The 23,078-nt window shown below is 40.3% G+C and overlaps 1 protein-coding gene and 1 non-coding gene across 8 annotated transcripts in view; one reads left to right on the forward strand and one right to left on the reverse strand.

The window, feature by feature from the left end:
* OFD1 (OFD1 centriole and centriolar satellite protein) overlaps window positions 1–23,078 on the forward strand; it is a 61,602-nt gene that overhangs the window by 17,297 nt on the left and 21,227 nt on the right. For 4 of the 7 annotated variants that reach the window (XM_070289786.1, XM_070289788.1, XM_070289787.1 and 1 more), the window contains 9 exons: window positions 4,098–4,205; window positions 5,699–5,835; window positions 6,166–6,339; window positions 12,290–12,396; window positions 14,159–14,278; window positions 15,951–16,024; window positions 17,299–17,390; window positions 18,401–18,590; window positions 22,929–23,059. In XM_070289786.1, coding sequence (XP_070145887.1) covers window positions 4,098–4,205; window positions 5,699–5,835; window positions 6,166–6,339; window positions 12,290–12,396; window positions 14,159–14,278; window positions 15,951–16,024; window positions 17,299–17,390; window positions 18,401–18,590; window positions 22,929–23,059 — 1,133 coding nt within the window. The remainder of the gene's footprint in view (window positions 1–4,097; window positions 4,206–5,698; window positions 5,836–6,165; window positions 6,340–12,289; window positions 12,397–14,158; window positions 14,279–15,950; window positions 16,025–17,298; window positions 17,391–18,400; window positions 18,591–22,928; window positions 23,060–23,078) is intronic. The other 3 variants (XM_070289790.1, XM_070289789.1, XM_070289791.1) reach the window with 1 other exon arrangement.
* Window positions 9,612–9,718, reverse strand: LOC138931231 (U6 spliceosomal RNA). Its single transcript, XR_011446482.1, has one exon. It is a non-coding gene; the product is annotated as a U6 spliceosomal RNA (small nuclear RNA).

Genomic DNA, 23,078 nt, shown 5'->3' on the forward strand with positions numbered 1-23,078 from the left:
TACACAAAAATTAACTGAAAATGAGTCATATATCTAAATGTAAAACACAAAACGATATAACTTCTGGAAGAAAACATTAGGAGAAAATCTCTGTGACCTGGGTTTTGGTGATGAGATATAAACATCAAAAGTGTGATTAAATGAAAGAAAAAAGTAACTAGTTAGATTTTGTTAAAATTTAAAAACACCTTTTTATGAGAATGAAAAGACAAATTACAGACGGGGGGAGGGTATTGGCAAAAGACATCCAATAAAGGACTTGTGTCAAAAATATACCAAGAACTCTGAAAACTCAACAATAAAGACACAAATCAGTTGAAAAATGAGCAAAGGGTCTGAACAGGTAGCTCTCCAAAGAAGATATGCAGATAGATGGCAAGTAAGCATATCAAAAGATGCTCCATGTTATTTGTTATTAGACATGGAAGTTAAAACAGAAATGAGATAACACTTCCCACGTATTGGGATGGCTAAGATCCAGCTCACCTATGACACTAAATGCTGGGAGGATGTGGAGTAACAGATGCTCTCACTCATGGCTGGTGGAAATCCAAAATGGTATAGCTGCTTGCGGCGGGGAGTAGTTTGGTGGTAGAACTAAACATAGTCTTCCTGGGTGATCCACCAGTCATGGTCCTAGGTATTTACCCAAGTGACTTAAACTGTATGTGAGTGTTTATAGCAACTTTATTTACAGTTGCCAGAAATCGGGAACAAACAAGATGTCTTTTGGTGAGTGAATGGATAAACAGGCTGTGGTACATCCCAACAGGGAATTACTATTCAGCTAAAAGGAATGAGCTATCAAAATGAATCACAACTCTGTGTTGTTAATGTAAGAAGCTCCTCTGAAAAGGCTACATGGTCTGTGATTCCATATATGTGACATCCTGGGAAAGGCAAAGCTATAGAGGTGGTCAGCACACCTGACCACCTTGTTGCTAGGTGGTTGCTAGGGATGTGGAGGGAAGGGGTAGCAGGTTGAAGAAGGGAAGCATAGGATGTTTTTTAGGGTGGTGAAAGTGTTCTTAAATTATGGTAATGGTAGAATACATGGCGCTAGACATTTGTCAAATCCTGTAAAGCTTTACAAAGAGCAAACCTTCATGTATGCAAGGGTAAGAGATCAGGTGATCTCAGGATTAAATGCTAATTGTGACAAAACAATGTAACCATAGCAACCTCACTGAAGGGGGTGGGGAAAGATATACCTACCTGTCTAACTCTGGAGAGGGATGAAGACTGCAACTGAAGGCAGAAGAAACCATACATAGGCTATGTAGTCAAGGTGAGTTACTTCTCATGGGGGTGCTGGTTGACAGTTTTGAAACCATTATATGTGTGGGCCGGAGTTGAACAATACAGTAAGGGAATAATAGATGGTGGGAGTCAGATGGGAACTTAGAGATAAACAGGAGGAGGCTAAGATTCATATGGTAATGGTGGCATTGGAGACATCTGTATGAACTCATGTTTAGCTTAACATAGATACAGATGAGACATAGAGATATTTATAAATAAGTATGTATACATAGTTTAGAGAAGGCAGTGGTACCCCACTCCAGTACTCTTGCCTGGAAAATCCCATGGATGGAGGAGCCTGGTAGGCTGCAGTCCATGGGGTCGCAAAGAGTCGGACACGACTGAGCGACTTCACTTGCACTTTTCACTTTCATGCATTGGAGAAGGAAATGGCAACCTTCTTGCTTGGAGAATCCCAGGGATGGGGGAGCCTGGTGGGCTGCCGTCTATGGGGTCGCACAAAGTCGGACACTACTGAAGTGACTTAGCAGCAGCAGCGTGTATACATAGGTTAGTGTACATTCATATTTCATTACTCTGCAGGCTGAGGGGCTAGAAGCAGTGACACCTCAGTCACAATGAGCACATCTCAAGCCCAGTTTGCAGTGCTAAGATTCAGTTTCTAAAACCATTCCATGATAATCGGAACCAGTCCTTGGAGCAGTAGTTGATTCCCATAATGGAGCAGAGACTAGCCAAGATAATGAGCCTGGAGCCCCTTACAGTGCCAGAGCCTGAGGAAGTACTTAAGAAAACTCACGATGAAAGTGCTCCCAAAGGTGAAAGCTAGAACAGTTGGAGCAACAAAATAAAAGATTGGGTTATATATATGAGTTACAGAATTATCTATGAATTATAATTACCAAAGTATAAAGTAGGGGATTCATACTCATGTATAGAAATGAGTGGATAGAGGAGATTAGCCATATCCTTCTTGTGGGGGGGGGTGTTGTGGAGGAGGGAGGGGGGAAGTGGAACTAAGTAGGGGGCTAGGGGCCTGTGGAAAGCCCTGAAGAACTGACAGTGTTAGAAATGCTGAGATGGAAGGGCTCATGTCTGGAGATGACCTGCTGCAGGATCTTAAAGCTTTCTGCCAAATGTTGACCTTTTTCCACCAAAAGGGCCAACATCTGGCCCCAGCGTGACCACAGGTGAGGGATGAGGTGAGAACGGGCTCACAGGAAATGGTCAGGAGAAGAGGGTGGATGAGAGAGGAGTTACAAGGCACTGAATATGAAAGAAAAGTTTATATGTCCAATGGGGGAAGTAAAAGACAATACATTGTGTGGCATCACTTATGTGAAATCTCAAATATGTCACAATTGAACCTATCTGTGCAACAGAAACAGCCTCACAGACAGAGAGCAGACTTGTGATTGCCAAGGTCGGGGAGGGTGGGGTTAGCGGAGGCAAGCTTTACATAGGGAATGGATAAACAAGAAGGTCCTACTATAGAGCACAGAAACATATTCAGTATCCTGTGATAAACCACAGTGGAAAAGAATATTCTTTAAAAAGTGCATATATGTAAAACTGAATCACTTTGCTGTACAGAGGAAAGTAACATTGTCAATCAACCACAGTTAAAAAGATCTAGTATATTGTAATATCTTCAGTAGTAAAGGAAAAAAGGCCCTTGGCTGATGCAGAAATCCTAAGAAAACTTATAACATTTATACTCATGACTTAAAAACCCCAAAACAAGTTTCAGGGAATTCCTTGGTGGTCTGTCGGTTAGGACTCCATCCTTCCATTGCTGGGGACCTGGGTTTGATCTCTGGTTAGGAACTTAAGATCCTACAAGCCACGTGGCACAGCCAAAAAGAAAAAAAAAATGTTTCAAACTATTCAGAAAGGTATAAAGTAAAAGAAAAACAGAAACTTCTGTTCATATTCTCTAATTTCACTTTCTGCTGATAAGTAGAATGAAGAGTGTCTTGCGTATCCTACCAGCATTTAGTTTATGGGGGTCAAAGTCTATATGTAATTAAACCACATATGTTCATAAATGGGATTATATTATACTGTTGTGCAATTTGCTTCCTTTGTCCAGCAATATATTTTTATCAGTGTACTTAGACTAATTATGTTTAAAGAATGTATTTAATTATCCCCATGTTGATGAAGATTTTATTATTTGGCGTTTGCCATTAGAAGCATGTGGTGTGCAGTGCTACACCCTTTTGAGAAAGTGTAGTTCTATAAATTCAGAGCGGTAGAATGACTGGGTTAAAGGGCACTTGGATTTTGAATATCCATAAACACTGACCAATTTCCCTCCCAAGTGAAAGAGCATGCCTGCTTCCCTACTCCCTTGCCAACACTTAGAGTGCTAAAGATTAAAACGTTGATAATATGTGTAGGGGGAAAGTATAATCTTCTTTTGTAGTATTAATTTCCATTTATTTTTTATTTTGTTCATGTTTATTTAACACTGAAAATTTTTCTTGTAAACTTTGTCCATGTCTTGCCCTATTTTTCTGTTTTCTTGCAGATGTTTAAAAGCTCTTTATACTATGAAAATTAGTCCTGTCTCCATGTTATGGCAAATACTTGTTTCTGGTGTATCATTTGTCTTTTGACTTTGTTATTTCATGCCTTATATAAGTTCTTAATTTTCATGTTTGATGTCATACTTGGAAAGGCCTTTCCTCAGAAATTATTCTTAAAAGATACATGATATGAAAAAGATAATGTTATAAAACCAAGATTGCATAAACAGTGATTGAGCAAGTGATTCAGTAGTTGAATGAAAGAAAGGTGTGAAACAAAACTATATACATTGTGTCTTTCAGGTTTTCTTATACAATTTCTGAAAGAATTGGCAAAATATCATCAGAATAAAGAAAGTTGCAATATGGAAACTCAGACAAGTTCAACATTTCCAGTCAAAGACTCTCTTGGTAATTGTGATCCTCTTCCATAATTACACTTCTTCCATTTTGTTTTTTCAGTGAAGGCGACAGCCTGATGTACTATATTATGTATTTGTTGCTTCACTAAGAGGGATGCAGGCTGCTGGTGGCATGTTTTCTGGAATTGTTGCTCATTTTTTCTCAGAAGGACCAGAAACTGCTCCCCAGGGCTGCTCCTTCCTTCCTGACCACCAGGGCTATGCTTTCCACCTCTCACGGGGATCCAGAGGCTCACTTCCTTTCTTGTTTGTTGGGTTGAAGCTCTCTTGACTGGGAGGTTCTTCCCTGTGTCTCATCTGACTTTATGTTATAGCCACTGAAGTGGGAAGATTTCAGACTACTTGCATTGCAGGGAACTAGAGAAGTCAGTGGGCCATCCTTTCATTTTATAGTTGACAAAGCTAAGGTCACTTGAGGAAGAACAATTAGGCAATGCCCTGTCTGGGTCAGAACTGATACCAGAGTCCAAGTTTCCTGGTCCATGACCCGGACCCTTTTCTGCTGTACAGGCTTCGGTAGAATACAGAAAAGTAGATGGAAAACCATGCCTGATATTTTGCCAATCAGAGACATCACTGCCAATATTTTACTACCTGATGACTCAAGCGGTCAAGAATTCTCCTGCAGTACAGAAGACCTGGGTTCAATCCTTGGGTCGGGAAGATCCCCTGGAGAAGGGAATGGCAACCCACTCCAGCATTCTTGTCTGGAGAAGCCCCATGGACAGAGGAGCCTGGCACGCCCCAGTCCATGAGTCAGATACAAATGAGCACACATATTTTAGTCTGCTTCTGCCAGCCATTTTTTCCTCTGCCTGCTTTTTGTTGATATTGGTGTCACACATGATTAAGATTGTATGAGAGGGCCAGGTTTGCAGTGTGCTTCATGGTTAGTTTCAAATCCACAGTTGGTTTGAGGGCTGGGGGTCTCCTGGAAAGACTGCTAGAATGTGAGACAATCATAGACCTGGCCTTAGCTCCGCTGATGCTATTATGTAGCTGTTTAGCCCTCTGGAAGTCCCTTCAACTGGATGGGCATCAGTTTCCTCCTCTGTGAAGTGGAGGAAGTGAAACACGTGATCTTTGATTCCTCTTAGGGTCAGTGTTTTGAAAATGTGAGTCAGCTCTAACCAAAGTGCAGTCAAAGAGCCCTCTCCTGTGGCACATAGACACTAGAAAGGGATGCCACTGTTATTTGACTTAAAGTATACTTTTTGTTTTCTTTTCCCCTGATATTTTATATTGGATTCTCAAACTTTCAGAACAGTTGAAAGCTTTATGGCAAACGCTTATACACTTCGAGTCTGCCATGAAGTTTGTTATACTTGCTTAATCACTTACCTGTCTGTCCATTAAGCTCTCTCACTCTTTGGATATATTTGTATTAATAAGTAAATGGCAGACATCCTTAACACTTTCTCCTAAGTAAACGCTGTGCTTGCCCGTGTCTCTGACCTCATTTTCTATGTTATTTTTTGGTAGCGGAGAAGCTTCAGCTTATTGACAATGAGTTTGCAGGTGCTTGCCCTCAGCAGCCAAAGTTAGAATCCTTAGAAATCAAGCTAAACGAATATAAGAGGGAAGTAGAACAGCAGCTACGGGCAGAAATGAGTCAGAAGGTAAGATTTATCTAGTTATCATTAAGAGTGGTGTTTTTGCTTGTCTTTTAATGTCTTTACCTTCGGTATATGGGGAAATCACTACAATCTTTACTAATGAATGTGATACGATACTGTTGTGCGTACTGTTTCTCTTGCCAGATGATGTCAGTTCTTTATGACTTTTGAATACACCCTGTACATGTAGTGAATGAGATGAAACATGAAGATGAATTAAACTAAATATATTTAGATAGCATTTAATGTTAAGGCTAACAGTGAAGAGAGAATTTGTTACTGTTTCTTTACTATAGTTATTGGTATTTACAATTTTTTGTCATCAATTGGCAGTTGAAATACTTTAAAGATACTGAAATAATGAAAATTAAAATGGAAGAAAAAAAGAAGTATGAGAAGGAGCTTGCTGAGTTCCGGAATGAATTTGAGAGAACTTGTCAAGCAAAATCTGAAGCCCTGATATCTCAGGAAAAGACAACCCTTGAGAGAATTCAAAAGCACCAGGAGGTAATATTCTAAAATCATTTACTGGGGGCGCCATTTCTGGGCTATCTCTTGAGTAGGGCCCGGGGTTAAGAGCACAAGGGAAAGCACAGGACTTGGAAAGGATGTGCAGGTGTCCTTTGTCCAAGATGGCTGGAGGGAATGAACTACAAATGGACTGGTCCATGCTGGGAGTGGGAGAAACTTGCACCAAAGAAGCAGCAGCTGTGAGGTTTGGTTAACAGCAAGGAGGAGAGGATCAGAGGTGTGAAGTAGCTTCCGTCACTAAAGGAAACAAAGCCCTGGAAAGCAGACAGGGTTGCTGAGCTGTGTCAAGGGCTCAGCTGAGGCAGGCAGCCTGGACCAGCAGTAGACCAAGTCCTGGGCTTCCAGGTGATGGCCCCAGTGCAGCTCTCAGGAGGGTGTGTAGTGTTGGCAAGGTTGGAGGGATGGAGTTGCTCAGGGAGATGAGCTTCAGAGAGCTGAATCTCCTTGGCTTCAGAAAGGCAGCCCATTTCATGGAAGACACTGGGGTTGGGCAGGGTGGGGAAGGGAGCTCAAGGTGGCGGGTGGCCACTAATATAAAGCAACAGGGACGGTGACATGGCCGCCTGAAAGACACTGAGAAGCAGGTCTGGGGATTCTGACGGGTGGAAGAAGATGGGTCAAGAGGACAGAGTTGCAGGTAGGGGTTTGAGGTCAAGAATGGAAACAAAATGCAGTGTGCTGCCATGGGAACAGAGATGAGGTCCCTGGGGTGGAGGCATCCAGGGCTGCCACGTGGCCGTGTGATCCTGTCCACCAGCATGGTGGCTGGACGGGAGGTAGAGAGGTTGCCCAGTGGCAGGAGTGGGTGTGGGGAGAGATTGGATCGATTGCTTCAGGGAAAGCAGGTTCCTTTGTTAAGGCTGTGTCTTAGACCAGATTGGACCTGGGGCCCTGCTTCCTGTGGACAGCCAGGGCTTCTGGCAGGAAGTTGTGTTGAAAGGAAGAGACTTCCTCCCAGTGCCCACCCTTGCTCAGAGCTTCTCGAAAAGACCAGTTATTGAATGGTAATTGCACCCCCTCTACAAGTTTTATATAAGCAGTTCTAAGAATTGGGCTCACTTAGAATGGGAAAGATTAAAGATCTCTTCAAGAAAATTGGAGATACCAAGGGAACATTTCATGCAGAGATGGGCACAATAAAGACAGAAACAGCAAAGACCTAACAGAAGAAGAAGAGGTGGCAAGAATACATAGAAGAACTGTACAAAAAAGGTCTTAATCCCGAATATCCACGATAGTGTGATCACTCACCTAGAGCCAGGCATCCTGAAGTGTGAAGTCAAGTGGGACTTAGGAAGCATTACTACAGACAAACCTAGTGGAAGTCATAGAATTCCAGCCAAGCTATTTCAAATCTTAAAAGATGATGCTGTTAAAATACTGCACCTAATATGCCAGCAAATCTGGAAAACTCAGCAATGGCTGCAGGGCTGGAAGAGGTCAGTTTTCATTCCAGTCACAAAGAAAGGCAGTGCCAAAGAATGTTTAAGCAACTGTACAGTTGTGTTCTTTTCACATGCTAGCAAGGTAATGCTCAAAATCATTCAAGCTAGGCTTCAGCAGAACATGAACTGAGAACTTTCAGATGTACAAGCTGGATTTAGAAAAGGCAGAGCAACCAGAGATCAAATTGCCAATACCCGTTGGATCATAGAAAAAGCAAGGAATTCCAGAAAAACATCTATTTCTGCTTTACTGACTATGCCAAAGCCTTTGACTGTGTGGATCACAACAAACTGTGGAAGATTCTTCAAGAGATGGGAATACCAGACCACCTTACCTGCCTCCTAAGAAGCCTGTATGCAGATCAAGAAGCAATGGTTAGAACTGGACTTGGGACAATGGACTGGCTGCAAATTGGGAAAGGAGTACAACAAGGCTATACATTGTCACTCTAATTATTTAGCTTCTGTGCAAAGTACATCATGTGAAATGTTGGACTAGATGAACCACAAACTGGAATCAAGATTTCTGGGAGAAATACCAATAACCTCAGATATGCAGATGACACCACCCTTATGGCAGAAAGTGAAGAGGAACTAAAGAGCCTCTTGATGAAAGTGACAGAGGGGAGTGAAAAAGCTGACTTAAAACTTAACATTCTGAAAACAAAGATCATGGCATCTGGTCTCATCACTTCATGGCAGATGATGGGGGAAAAGTGAAAGCAGTGACAGAAACTATTTTCTTGGACTCCAAAATCACTTTACGGTGACTGCAGCCATGCTCCTTGAAAGAAAAGTTATGACAAACCTAGACAGTGTATTAAAGAGCAGAAACATCACTTTGTTGACAAAAGTCCCTTTAGTCAAAGCTATGTTTTTCCAGTAGTCGTGTATGGATGTGAGAGTTGGACCATAAAGAAGACTGAGTGCTGAAGAATTGATGCTTTTGAACTGTGTTGTTGTGAGAAGACTCTTTGAGAGTCCCTTGGACAGCAAGGAGATCAAACTAGTCATTTGTAAAGGAAGTCAACCGTGAATATTCATTGAAAGGACTGATGCTGAAGCTGAAGCTCCAATGCTTTGGCCACCTGATGTGAAGAGCCAACTCATTGGAAAAGACCCTGATGCTGGGAAAGATTGAGGGCAGAAGGAAAGGGGCAAGACAGAAGATGAGATGGTTGGATGTCATCACTGATTCAATGGATATGAATTTGAGCAAGCTCTGGGAGATAGTAAAGGACAGTGAAGCCTGGTGTGTTGCAGTCCATGGGATTCACAAAGATTTGGACATGATGTAGTGACTGAACAACAACAAGCTATAAAATAAATGTTGGAGGCACAGGTGTTTGTGAGGCTTGGATTGTGTTTATACTAACAATATCATCTGTTTTTCTTTAAACAATTTTTATTATAGAAAGGTTTTCACATAATTGGATATTTCTCTACTCTGTACACAATTATTCTTACTCCTGATTTTAACAGCATTGTAGTAAAAATGCCTCAGTGGTTTAAGTTGAAAGCAGTATATTGATACATGGCTCTTGTGCTCATTTATCAAGAATGTACAAATGTCTTTATTCAAAAATACAAAATAAATTATCTGTAGGCATGGACAGTGGCAGCAGTAAACCATTCTGTTCTCAGCTGAAACCAGTAACTGATGGTTTTAGTTATTTTCTTAAACAACAGCCAGCCTTTTCGTCAGTCATCTTCAGCTTACCTCACCTGGAGGAACACTGGTGAGGAACACTGCCTTGAGCTTCTTCTCACAGTTCATTAATAATGGCAAAGCACTATTCTAGGAAGAATATGGACCGCTGCACGAATTTGCCGGTCATCTTTGCGCAGGGGCCATGCTAATCTTTTCTGTGTCATTCTACCTTTAGTATATGTGCTGCCAAAGCGAGCACTAACAGTGTCATCTTGAAGACAGGTGGCAAAGTCAGAAAGACAAATAGACCATTCAGTTCAGTTCAGACACTCAGTCGTGTCTGACTCTTTATAACCCCATGGGCTACAGCATGCCAGGCCTCACTGTTCATCACCAACTCCCAGAGTTCACTCAAACTCAAGTCCATCGAGTTGGTGATGCCATCCAACCATCTCATCCTCTGTCGTCCCCTTCTCTTCCTGCCTTCAGTCTTGCCCAGAATCAGGGTCTTTTCTAGTGAGTCAGTTCTTCACATCAGGTGGCCAAAGTATTGGAGTTTCAGCTTCAGCATCAGTCCTTCCAATGAATATTCAGGACTGATTTCCTTTAGGATGGACTGGTTGGATCTCCTTGCCATCCAAGGGACTCTCAAAAGTCTTCTTCAACACCACAGTCCAAAGACGTCAATTCTTCGGTCCATACATGACTACTGGAGAAACTATAGTTTTTGACTAGATGGACCTTTCTTGGCAAAGTAATGTCTCTGCTTCTTAATATGCTGTCTAGGTTGGTCATAACTTTTCTTCCAAGGAGCAAGCGTCTTTTAATTTCATGGTTACAGTCATCATCTGCAGTGATTTTGGAGCCCCCCCCCCCAAAATAAAGTCTGTCACTCTTTCCATAGTTTCCCCATCTATTTCCCATGAAGTGATGGGACCAGATGCCATGATCTTCGTTTTCTGAATGTTGAGCTTTAAGCCAACTTTTTCACTTTCCTCTTTCACTTTCATCAAGAGGCTCTTTAGTTCCTTTTCACTTTCTGCCATAAGAGTATTGTCATCTGCATATCTGAGGTTATTGATATTTCTCCCGGCAATCTTGATTCCAGCTTGTGTTTCTTCCAGTCCAGCGTTTCTCATGATGTACTCTGCATAGAAGTTAAATAAGCAGGGTGACCGTATACAGCCTTGACGTACTCCTTTTCCTATTTGGAACCGGTCTGTTGTTCCATGTCCAGTTCTAACTGTTGCTTCTTGACCTGCATACAGATATCTCAAGAGGCAAGTCAGGTGGTCTGGTATTCCCATCTCTTTCAGACTTTTCCACAGTTTGTTGTGATCCACACAAAGGCTTTGGCGTAATCAGTAAGCAGAAGTAGCTGTTTTTTGGAACTCTCTTGCTTTTTCAGTGATCTAGATGGATGTTGGCAATTTGATCTCTGGTTCCTATGCCTTTTCTAAAACCAGCTTGAACATCTGGAAGTTCATGGTTCACGTATTGTTGAAGCCTGGCTTGGAAAATTTTGAGCATTACTTTAGTAGTGTGTGAGAGGAGTGCAGTTGTGTGGTAGTTTGAGCATTCTTTGGCATTGCCTTTCTTTGGGATTGGAATGAAAACAGATCTTTTCCAATCCTGTGGCCACTGCTGAGTTGTCCAAATTCAGAAAGACAAATATACCATATGATATCACTTAAGTGAGGAATCTTAAATATGAGACAAATGGACATATCTGTGAAACACTCAGAGACACAGAGAGACTTGTTGTTGCCATGGGGGAAGGATGTGGAGGAGGGATGGATTGGGAGTTTGGGATTAGCAGATGCTAACTATTATATATAGGATGGATAAATGACAAGGTCCTACAGCATGGGACAGGGAACCATATTCAGTATCCTGTGATAAACCATAATGGAAAAGAATATAAAAAAGATATATTTGTATAACTGAGTTACTACTGTACAGCAGAAAATAACATAGCATTGTAAATCAAATACACTTCAATAACATTAAAAAAAAAAAAAGACGATTGACTAGATCAACCAGTTCACAGACTGGAACCCTGGTTTATTCAACTGATCTCTGAAGGCTCTTGAGACGGTTGCTGTTTGTAAAGAGTACCATGCCTTTATTCCACTACCTGAAATACCCCTCCCCTTCTTGGCCTGATAAAACCATCCGGTCCTTCAAAATCCAGCTGGAATGCCAGGTCCTTGTGATGCCTCTCTTGACCCCCCACTGATGGACTCCTCTAGGCATTGCTTGTTCCTTGGAGTCTTAATGTACTTTGTGAAATCATCATGCTGTAGTGTAACTCTTGGTTTGTCTGTCTCTCCTTGAATAAACTGAGTTGTGTTTTTTTTTAAGGTGGGGACTGACCTGTATCTGTCCATCTTTGTGTACCCAGCACCCAATGTGGCCTTGAACACATGATAGGTGTTCAGGGAACACATACATGGAAGTGTGGCCATTCAATCAGGCCATCATCTTTTAAGTTTTTATTGCTGAATGAACATTTTGTTTCATTTTTTTCCTGCTGTAGAACTTGAAGTTTTTTAAGTGTCTGAGAGATGCTAATGATGTAACAAAGTAATTATATACAAGGGATGCTGGAAATACAGGGTAATGTAACTTAACAGTTCTTGAGGGAGGAGGGGAATAAATTTTTGTGAGGATAAAAAGACAAAACATACACCTTGCATTGGAACCTCTTGAAAGTTGTTCTTCTAAATGTCCATCCTTTGTTTTCTAGAATTTAGGAAGCAATGTATTAGTTCAAATCTCCTTTGTCTTCTTTAGCTTGCTTGGTAAAAATTAATGCTTTCTTCTACAGAATGAAACAAAAGAAATCTATGCTCAAAGGCAGCTTCTACTAAAAGACATAGATTTGCTAAGAGGCAGAGAAGCCGAGCTGAAGCAAAGAATTGAAGCCTTTGAATTGTAAGTAATATGTTCCATTTTGGACTTTCAGAATGAACGAGATGAAAAAGAACTACTAAATATGTCTACATATTCTAATACTACAGAATAGAGTTCTTGTTTGTAAAGGTGATATCACCTAGCTTCAAAGGCACACTTCAGGAGAAATGAGGATGAGTATTTTTTTGAAATATTAGACACTGGGATGAAAGCGGAAGGAAATGGCATCATCAGGCTACAGTGGGACCAGACAAATAATTTGGAGAAGCAAATAATGCTTTAAGAGATCATACATTTCCCATTTATGTCAACCATTCAGATCTAACAGTTTCATGTGCATGTAGTAACTGAATTGCAGACAGCCAGACCTGCCAGATTGACTGCTCTGCTGGCAAAAAAGGGCAACACGGTGGCTCTGAGTTGACCTGTATTGGGAGAAATTGTTGCTTGTAGTGCGTGTGTTGCTTTTTTCTAAACATTCACCAGTCTTTCGTTCTTCACATCTTACCTAGGATACATAGCAAGCTCAGCATTGTATAGTTTATAGAATAAGCCTTCTTTTCCATTTATCTGCCATTAATCGGTACTCACAGATACTCCAGGAATCTTCTTTCCTTAAAAGATTTGTCTTCATTTTCATGAATGTTGTTTTCTCATTTATGTAGGCTAGGTTCATTTGATTTCTTGTCTCTGCCAACCTTACTCTTTTTGGCAGTACTGAAGAGGTAAATTGACCATAAGCGAGAAGAGGAAACCAATTTGGGCATTGATAGTTAATGATTATGTAATCACTTATTTAGCTCCATTTTCCCTCCTCCTCCTTTCTAAGCATACTGAAAGTGAACATGTTAAGTCATCAGTCATGTCCGACTCTTTGTGACCCCATGGACTGTAGCCCACCGGGCTCCTCTGTCCATGGAATTCTCCAGGCAAGGATACTAGAGGGAGTTTCTATTTCCTTCTCCAAGGGATCTTCCCAACCAGGGATCGAATCCAGGTCTCCTGCATCACAGGCAGATTGTTTACCGTCTGAGCCATCAGGGAAGCATATCGTATAAACTAAATACTGCTCCTTTGCTTTACAGATTAACCAGCAGAGGGCGCTAACACAGAGATGTTTTATCCTTTGCTTGGAATAGTCTCTGTTGCCTAGCACTTCTGTTTTTAGCTTGATCTGAGTCCCTGTGAACCCAGTTCCCCGGCTCTGGAATTGATTTTGTGCTAGACTTGAGGTTTCATTATTAAGACCATTCCTTTTTTCGGTGTTGGGACGTTCTATTTCAGTATTTTCTCTTCAGTATTGATTTAGTTCACTGATATTGAACTAATAGATTACGAAAGGCCAGAACAAATTTTATGTCTTTAATAGCTCTGGGCTAGTCAGTTAGAAACAGTATTATAAAAGAAACAAGCACTTGAGTATGCTAACTGAAGTTTGTGTGTAGCTTTGTAACTTAAAACATTAATCTTTTACCCCTGAATTCATTATGGCCACTTACCACTTGTGACCTTTTTTTTTTAAGTGTGAACCATCTCCTGTGAGACACCACTTTGGTTTTGGCATTTTCTCACTCACCCCAGCCAGAGAACTATTGAGTTCTATCTGTAGTTCAGATCCATCATCATGCTCCTAAAATAGTGGGACACTTCTGGCCCTTTGTTTTTACTCCCTAGCTGTAACAGTCACAGAACAGTTTGAGTCTGTGGGGCTAAAAATACATGGTGTCTTTTCCCCAATATTAATATTTTTCAATTTTGCCTTATCTGTTTTTGCTAATTTCAGGGCCCAGAGGCTGCAAGAAGAAAAAAATAAAAGCGTGACTGATGGACTGCGGAGGCGGGAGTTGAATATCAAGAGTATTGAGGAGACCTATGACCAAAAGCTTAAGAACGAACTTCTAAAGTAATTGTTTGGCATCTTAAAAAAAAAGTATCGTGTTTGAACTAAGTTGATGGAAACACAGCAACACTAATAAAGTAGTTAAGACTAGTATTTTATGGCAAAATCCAATGTTTAAAAAGAATACACATGTTCATTGACAGTCAAGCTTTTCCTGTGAATACTCGAGTTAGGATGGTTTTAAAAAGATACAGTACAGAAAATAGCATCCTCTGCTTGACAAGAGTCACTCCTGGAGTATTTACTGAGGGCCTATGATTTGCTTGAATTTCTTAGGGCACCTTGTACCTTGCTGAGAAGCTATCAAATGGGGCTTATAGTCACTTTTTATGTTTTCCTCTACCCCACTTATACTGCTATTCAGATGAAATATCTAATGATCTGTAAATTATTCTGTTGATTCGTTATAGTATTTGTTGATCTGTATTCCTTCAAGATTCTGCAAAGCCAGAATCAAAAGGAACAAACTAGAATTAACTATAAAGCAAAAAATGATAGAGGGAAAGGGAGATATGTACAGCTGTGGTACCATGGCCTTCCTCTAGTCTGAGTTTTGTTGTGTTCTAGTGGATAGTATCTTAGTGCAGAGGCATTAAGTGCATATGTGGTAAGTTTTCTCTCCAGTGTTCAGTGTAATGTCTGGCACAAAGTAAGTGTTCGCTTAATGTTTATTGATGTAATGAATTCATAGTGAAGTGATGACTCAACACAGCAGCTCTCGACGTTTCTTCATCATTGGCCTCTCTCTACTGCTTTGTCCATAATTTGTCATTCATAGTCCATGATATAGTACCTTCAAAGGTTTTTGGAGGTTATTCTTTAAAATAATTCTAATAAAAAGTATAGCAGTTTTCTGTGGATCAGTTTTGATGTGGTAGATTTTTATCCACATATTTTATGGATTTATGTACATATTTTAGAGATAAGCTCTATAAAGAATCTATAGTTGTTAAAGTTTTAGGAATAAGGGAAAAGAAGTGTGTATGTTAGCTTGATATATCTATGGAGTGGACTGTCAGGTATCTTTGTCTGTCCGTGGGTGTCCTCATATGACTTTGGCAGGTGTTGAGGTTCTGAGGATATTCAACACAGGAGTACTAGGAGTACTTCTTTCTTTTCTCTAATCTTTGAACCAGAAAGGCAGCTGCTAACAGCTGGTGGAGATGGTAAAATTCCATGAAAATGTGACTCTGGTATCACCAGTCCAAATATATTTGCTGTTGACAGTGGCTTGTGGTACTACTGTTCAGTTCCTTAGGGCGAAAGGTCTTATCCTGCTTGAAGGTGGGAAGGTGGGACAGGTGGACTGGAAGTGACTGACTTGTTATCCTTTGGGATTTAGAGTCTGCTGTATACAGTATAAAGCAAGTAAATTTACTCTTTTTGTGTCACTGGATACCAGCTGAGAAACAGTGCCCTCTATAGCCTCAGTAACATGACCCTTCATTTTGTGCTTGAGTTTTGGGACCCAGTTTATAGAACTGCAGCAAGACTTTCGTGGACTTTTTATAGCCAGAGTTTGGACCCCTGGCCTTAGCACTGAGTGCTCCTGAAGTCCATGTGTTGTCCTATTTAGTACCCTTCAGTGCCCTGATGCCGTAAGATAAGCTCATCATTGATAGCAGTCTGTCTAGGGAAGTGACCGAAACTCATTTTCCATCCTTCTGATTCTCAGGTATCAACTTGAACTGAAGGAGGATTATATCACTAGAACCAACAGACTGATTGAAGATGAAAGGAAAAATAAAGGTGATTTAGGGGGCAGGGCAGGAAGCTGTATTTTTCAGTTTCGACACAGGTTATCAGCTTCTTAAGTTGGGTCTGTTCTTTAATCCAAAAAATATGTACCTTCCACTTCATTGTTACTATTAACTGACATAGTTTTTGTCCTTTTAATTTTACAGAGTGAAAAAAATAATCACCGTCTTTCAATGTTTTTGCACACCTTCTTGTTTAACTTTTTGTATATTCACAAAGATCAGTGATTTATTGGTAGAATTTTATTCAACTGTATTTCAGTATATCTTGATGAATAAATCTCTGATGTTAAGAAGGTGGCAGCAACTTACTGCTGTTGGTTAATACTACTATAAACCATGAGAGGTGTTATTTTTTACTTAGGGGAAATTTTATTTTAACTTCTCTGTACCTCATGACCTGGTTTCTTATTTTTCTTAACTTCTAACACATATTTATGCTTCATGCTATTTTATTTTCACGTATAGCCTCCTAAACTCTTGTATATATTACCGCAAGATGAGGAAAGTTAGGTAATTGATTGATCTTTCAGATATTTTACATTGCAGTGTATTTCTAAGAACTATCCTGTGACAAGAGTTTTGGGTGGATATTTCAAATGGATTGCAAGGAGTCAACCAGGGCTGGGTACTTGGTCCTTATCAGAAGGTCAGCAGGTGTGTGTGGCTGCTCCTTTGCACCTGTCATGCTCAGACTAATATTAATACTTCTGTAGGAATTGGTATTGCCATGTAGTTAGCATGTGACTTTTTGATGATACATCTATATAGCCTTATGTTAGATGAAGTGATAATGACAAAATAATAACTGTAAAATCTTACCAGAGCAGTCTTCGTCTTTAAGGAAATTCAGAGGGCCCCATGAGGGCCCTGCATTCCACATGGGTGGTGTAACTCTGGTGACTTGTGTGTAGCAGGAAGTTCACCACATATATGACTGTTAACAACTGACTTCACATCATCTATTGAGTAACAGGATTTACTTGCCTGCTAATTTTTTTGACCCAATATCTGCTGTTTTATATCTTTGCGGAGGGGCATGCCACAGGGCTTATGAGATCTTAATTTCCTGATCAATGATCGAACCTGCACTCTGGGCAGTGAAAGCATGGAATATTAACAACTGGGCCACCAGGGAATCCCCTCTGCTATTTTAGATGATGAAATAATGGTCATTAGGTCTGACATACTGGCTATAAATGATTAAATGACTTGTATTCACTGAGAAACCTTTATGATATTTAGTTGCTTGGCTCTGTTTTTCAGAGAAAACTATACATTTGCAAGAGGAACTTGCAGCTCTTAATTGTAAAAAGGAAGAACTTGATCGTTCTATAAACCGTGTGAAAGAACTCGAGGTAATTGTTAATCATATTGATTTTTTTAAATAGATGTTAGACAACACAGGAAATTTTAACTTCACATAATTTATCTCAAGAGATCCTCTCTGTATGTTTAGACTGTTTATTATATGATTCAGAGGGTGATGGCTGAACTTAATTCAGTAGTTGTTCATTTCGATCTTTGTCTCCTAGAGAAGCATATAAAGAGCATGTCCTTTGGGGCCCAGAGTCGTCCTTGAATCCTATCTCCCTCACTGTTTGTGTGCCTGTGGGCAAGATCTGTGACCTCAGATCCCTTATCTGTAAGCTCTGGAATATTGCCTGCATCCCATGGTTTGTTGAGGGACTTCAGCTGGTTTCTTTGCCTTTCCATAGCAGGTGGCTGGCATGTACTAGTATCTACTCAGCTTCTTTTCCCTTCCCCTCAGCACCAGGTAAAAGTTCCTAACACTGCATCAGGATCTCACAGATTAAAGCAAAATGAGAGGCATTTTTCACATGATACTGTTACTTTTTTTCTGTTCGTTTCTGTGCTTGCTATCCAAAGTCCAGAACTGGACCTTCAGATACTTAAAATATATTCTGTATATAAGATTTGTTTTTGCAACTGTGATGAATTACTTGAGAACTTTATAGGCTCCTGTCTTCAAATGAGATATATCACACTGAGGGAAGGAGAGCACCTCCCAGCACCTTAGTAGTATCTATCTCACCTTTTCATATTAAAAAACAGACACATTATTAAATCTGTGATGGCTTTTGGGTCCTTAGTTGCGTATGGAAAGTTGGGTGAGAATCTGAAGGACTTGCTATGTAGGACAGGGTTCTGCATAAATTGAGTTGTATTAACTTGCCCCAGCTCCAAGACAGAAGTTGTAGTTAGAGTCGTCTTGTTACAGAGAAACTGACCAGCTAGTTGACCATAATTAAATTATGCCACAAAGCTGAGAGCAGACTGTCAGCAGTTACCTACTCAGTCCTGTAAAGTCTCTGTTCAAATACAAGTTTTCCTTTTCCAATTCCAGCTTGAATTGGAGTCTTTCAGAGCTCAGTGTGCGGCATTAACAAAGCAAAACCACATGCTAAGCGAGAAGGTTAAAGAGATGAGTGACTATTCTCTACTGAAAGAAGGAAAACTGGAGCTTCAGGCAAAAAATAAACTACTTAAACAACAAGTGGAAGACATGAAAAGTGAAAACATGCATCTCCTAAACCGTAAGTCTTTTTTAAAAAATGATTTGTTATTCATGTTAGGTTCATAATAGGAAATTGCTTTTTTTTTCTTTTTGGCTACACTGTGAGAATGTGGGATCTTAGTTCCCTAACCAGGCTCAAACCTGTGCCCCCTGCAGTGAAAGTGCAGAGCCCTAACTACTGGACCACCAGGGAAGTCCCAGGAAACTGCTCTAGGGGAGGCTTCCGTTGGGAAGGTTTTATAAAATTAAAATTCCAGATTGAAATGCCTTCTTTTTTACTTGCTATTCCATAATTCATAGTGTCTGTAAGAATAAACATTTTTAAATTTAATTTTTATTTTAGAGTAGTTGATTTACAGTGTTGTGTTTCAGGTGTAGAGCAAAGGGATTCTGTTAAACATATACACATATCCATTCTTTCTCAGCTTCTTTTCCCATGTAGGTCATTACAGGTTATTGAGTCAAGTTCCCTGTGCTGTACAGTAGGTCCTTATTATCTATTTCATATATGGTAGTGTGGGTCTGTTAACCCAAAACTCCTAATTTTATCCTTCCCCTTGCCTTTCCCCTATGCTAACCATAAACTTGTTTTCAAAGTCTGTATAGTCTGTTGTGTTTTGTAAATAAGTTCATTTGTATGACTTTTTAGATTCCACATATAAGTGATATTGTAAGATATTTGTCTTTTTCTGTGACTTGGCCTCACTTAGTATGGTGTTCTCTAGTTGCATACTTGTTGCTGCAAATGGCATTATTTCTTTTTTGTGGCTGAGCAGTATTCCATTGTGTATATGTACCATATCTTCTTTATCCATTCATTTGTCCATGGGACATTTGGTTGCTTCTATGTCTTGACTGTTGTAAATAGCACTGCAATGATCATTGGGGTATGTGCATCTTTTCAAATTATGGTTTTCTCCAGATATGTGCCTAGCAGTGGGATTGCTGGATTACATGGTAGTTCCGTTTTTATTTTTTTGAGAAACCTCCATACTGTTCTCCATAGTGGTTGTACCAGTTTACATTTCCACCATCAGTGAAGGAGGATTCCCCTTTCTCCATGCCCTTTCCAGCATTTTTTGATGAGGGCCATTCTGATTGGTGTGAGGTTGTATCTGATTGTAGTTTTGATTTGCATTTCTCTAATAATTAGTCATGTTGAGCATCTTTTCATGTGCTTTTTGACCATCTGTATGTCTTTTTTGGAGAAATGTCTATTTAAATCTTTTGCCCACTTTTTGATTGGGTTATTTGAACTGCATGACCTGATTATATATTTTGGAGATTAATCCCTTGTTGGTTACTTCATTTGTAAGTGTTTTCTCCCATTCTGTTGGGTGGTCTTTTCATTTTGTGTATGGTTTCCTTTGCTGTGCAAAAGCTTTGAAGTTTTATTAGGTCCCATTTGTTTATTTTTATTTTTATTACTCTAGGAGGTGGATCCAAAAAGATATTGCTGCAATTTATATCAGTGTTCTGCCTGTGTTTTCCTCTAAGTGTTTTATAATATTTTAGCTTACCCAGTGGCTCAGTGGTAATGAATCGCCCATAAAGGAGGAGACCTGGGTTTGATCCCTGGGTCGAGAAGATCCCCTGGAGGAGGGCATGGAAATCCACTCTAGTACTCTTGCCTGGAGAATCCCTTGGACAGAGGATCCTGGCAGGTTACAGTCCATGGGGTTGCAAAGAGTTGGACGTGACTGAGCATATATGCATGGGCTTACATTTAGGCCCTTTAATCTGTTTGGGGTTTATTTTTGTATATTGTGTTAGAGAATGTTCTAATTTCAGTCTTTTGCATGTAGCTGTCCAGTTTTCCCAGCACCACTTGAAAAGACTGTCTTTTCAACATTGTATATTCTTGCCTTCTTTGTCATAGATTAATTGACCATAGGTGCATGGGTTTATTTCTGGGCTTTCTGTTCTGTCCCATTGATCTATATTTCTGTTTTTGTGCCAGTACCATACTGTCTTGATTACTGTAGCTTTGTAGTATAGTCTAAAGTCAGGGACCCTGATTCCTCCAGCTTCATTCTTCTTTCTCAAGATTGCTTTGGCTATTCGAGGTCTTTTGTGTCTCCATACAAACAGTGAAATTGTTTGTTCTAATTCTGTGGAAAATGCCATTGGTAATTTGATAGGGTTTGCACTGTATCTGTAGATTGCCTTGGGTTGTTGTTCAGTCACTCAGTCATGTCTAACTGTTTGTGACCCCATGGACTGCAGCACGCCAGGCTCCTCTGTCCTTCACCATCACCCAGAGCTTGCTCAAACTCATGTCCAACAAGTTGGTGATGCTATCCAACCATCTCGTCCTCTGTCATCACCTTCTCCTCCTGCCTTCAGTCTTTCCCAGCATCAGGGTGTTTTCTAATGAGTCGACTCTTTGCATCAGGTGGCAAAGTACTGGAGCTTCAGCTTCAGCATCAGTCTTTCCAGTGAATAGTCAGGATTGATTTCCTTTAGGATTGACTGGTTGGATCTCCTTGCATTCCAAGGGACTCTCAAAAGTCTTCTCCAACACCATAGTTCAAAAGCATCAATTCTTTGGCACTCAGCCTTCTTTATGGTCCCAACTCTCACGTCCATACATGACCACTGGAAAAACCATAGCTTTGACTAGACAGACCTTTGTTGGCAAAGTAATGTCTCTGCTTTTTAATACACTAAGTTTGTCATACCTTTTCTTCCAAGGAGCAAGTGTCTTTTCATGGCTGTAGTCACCATCTACAGTGATTTTGGAGCACAAGAAAGTACAGTCTGTCACTGTTTCCTTTGTTTCCCCATCTAATTGCCATGAATTGATGGGACCAGAAGCCATTATCTTAGTTTTTTGAATGTTGAGCTTTTAGCCAGCTCTTTCACTCTCCTCTTTCACCTTCATCAAGAGGCTCTTTAGTTCCTCTTCACTTTCTGCCATAAGGGTGGTGTCGTCTGCATATCTGAGGTTATTGATATTTCTCCCAGGAATCTTGATTCCAGCTTATGTTTCATCCAACATGGCATTTTGCATGATGTACTCTGCATATAAGTTAAATAAGCAGGGTGACAATATACAGCTTTGATACACTCCTTTCCCAATTTGGAACTGGTCTGTTGTTCCATGACCAGTTCTAACTGTTGCTTCTTGATCTACATACAGATTTCTCAGGAGGCAGGTAAGGTGGTCTGGTATTCCCATCTCTTTCAGAATTTTCCACAGTTTGTTGTGATCCACACAGTCAAAGGCTTTGGCATAGTCAATAAAGCAGAAGTATATGTTTTTCTGGAATTCCCTTGCTTTTTCCATGATCCAGCAGATGTTGGCAATTTGATCTCTGGTTCCTCTGCCTTTTCTCAAGCCAGCTTGAACATCTGGAAGCTCACAGTTCACGTACTGTTGAAGCCTGGCTTGGAGAATTTTGAGCATTACTTTGCTGGTCATTTTCACAGTAGTGAATCTTGTCCAAGAACATGGTAAATCTCTTTGTGTTGTCTGATTTCTTTCATCAGCATATTATAGCTTTCTGCATACAGGTAGATTTATTCCTGGGTATTTTATTCTTTTTGTTCCAATGGTAAATGGGATTGTTTCCTTAATTACTCTTTCTGATCTTTCATTGTTAGTGTATAGAAATCCAAGAGATTTCTGTGGACCAATTTTGTATCCTGCAGCTTTACCAAATTCATTGATGAGCTCTAGTTTCTGGTAGCATCTTTAGGGTTTTCTTTGTATAGTATCATGTTATCTGTAAACATGACAGTTTTACTTCATTTTTTCCAATTTGGATTCCTTTCATCTCTTTTTCTTCTCTGATTGCCATGGCTAGGACTTAAGCTCGCTCTCTCCATTTCTGGGAGTTCCTCCCTCCCAGGCCCTTCAGGCCCCAGGGCTGGTAGCAAACAGCCTGGCCCCATTAGCAGTCTAGGGAACTACAGCATCATTTGTGGCTAGGGACCAGCCTAAGTCAGTCTTCGTTGAAGGCTTCTCTGATGACCTGAATTGGAGATGCCATCTGCTTTCTGCCTGGACCCTGAGAGCTGCTGACAGATGCACAGATTGAATTGGACCTCAGGGTAGTCATGGATAGGTTTTGCTAGAGCATTCCTTCTCTACCTCTGTGCTTGGTAGAGGGGAGAGGCAGGCTTTCAAATTAATTTAAGGATTTGAAAGAACTCTATTACATGGAGAAGGACTCAAGAATAGTAAAATTTGCATTTATGTGCATTAAATTGTTTTCAAATTCCTGTGGCAGAATTGCTCATTGTTCGTTTGATGGAGCTGTTAGAAAATTTGAACTTCTCTAGCTGCTTTTAAAAGTAAAGCTCAATGAGAAAATTTCAGGTTGATAACAATCATTCTGTGCTACTTTCCTAGGCATAGCTCAGCCATCTCCCGAACTACTGATTTTTCAGAAAAAATTACAGAAAGCAGAAAATGCTATTGCATTTGAGCATAAGGAGTTCGAAACTCACAAGCAAGCTCTACAAAAACAGCTTCAAAACGAAGTGAGTATTGCTCCTTATG

This window comes from Ovis canadensis, chromosome X (assembly GCF_042477335.2).
Source record: "Ovis canadensis isolate MfBH-ARS-UI-01 breed Bighorn chromosome X, ARS-UI_OviCan_v2, whole genome shotgun sequence".
NCBI classification, from domain to species: Eukaryota; Metazoa; Chordata; class Mammalia; order Artiodactyla; family Bovidae; genus Ovis; species Ovis canadensis.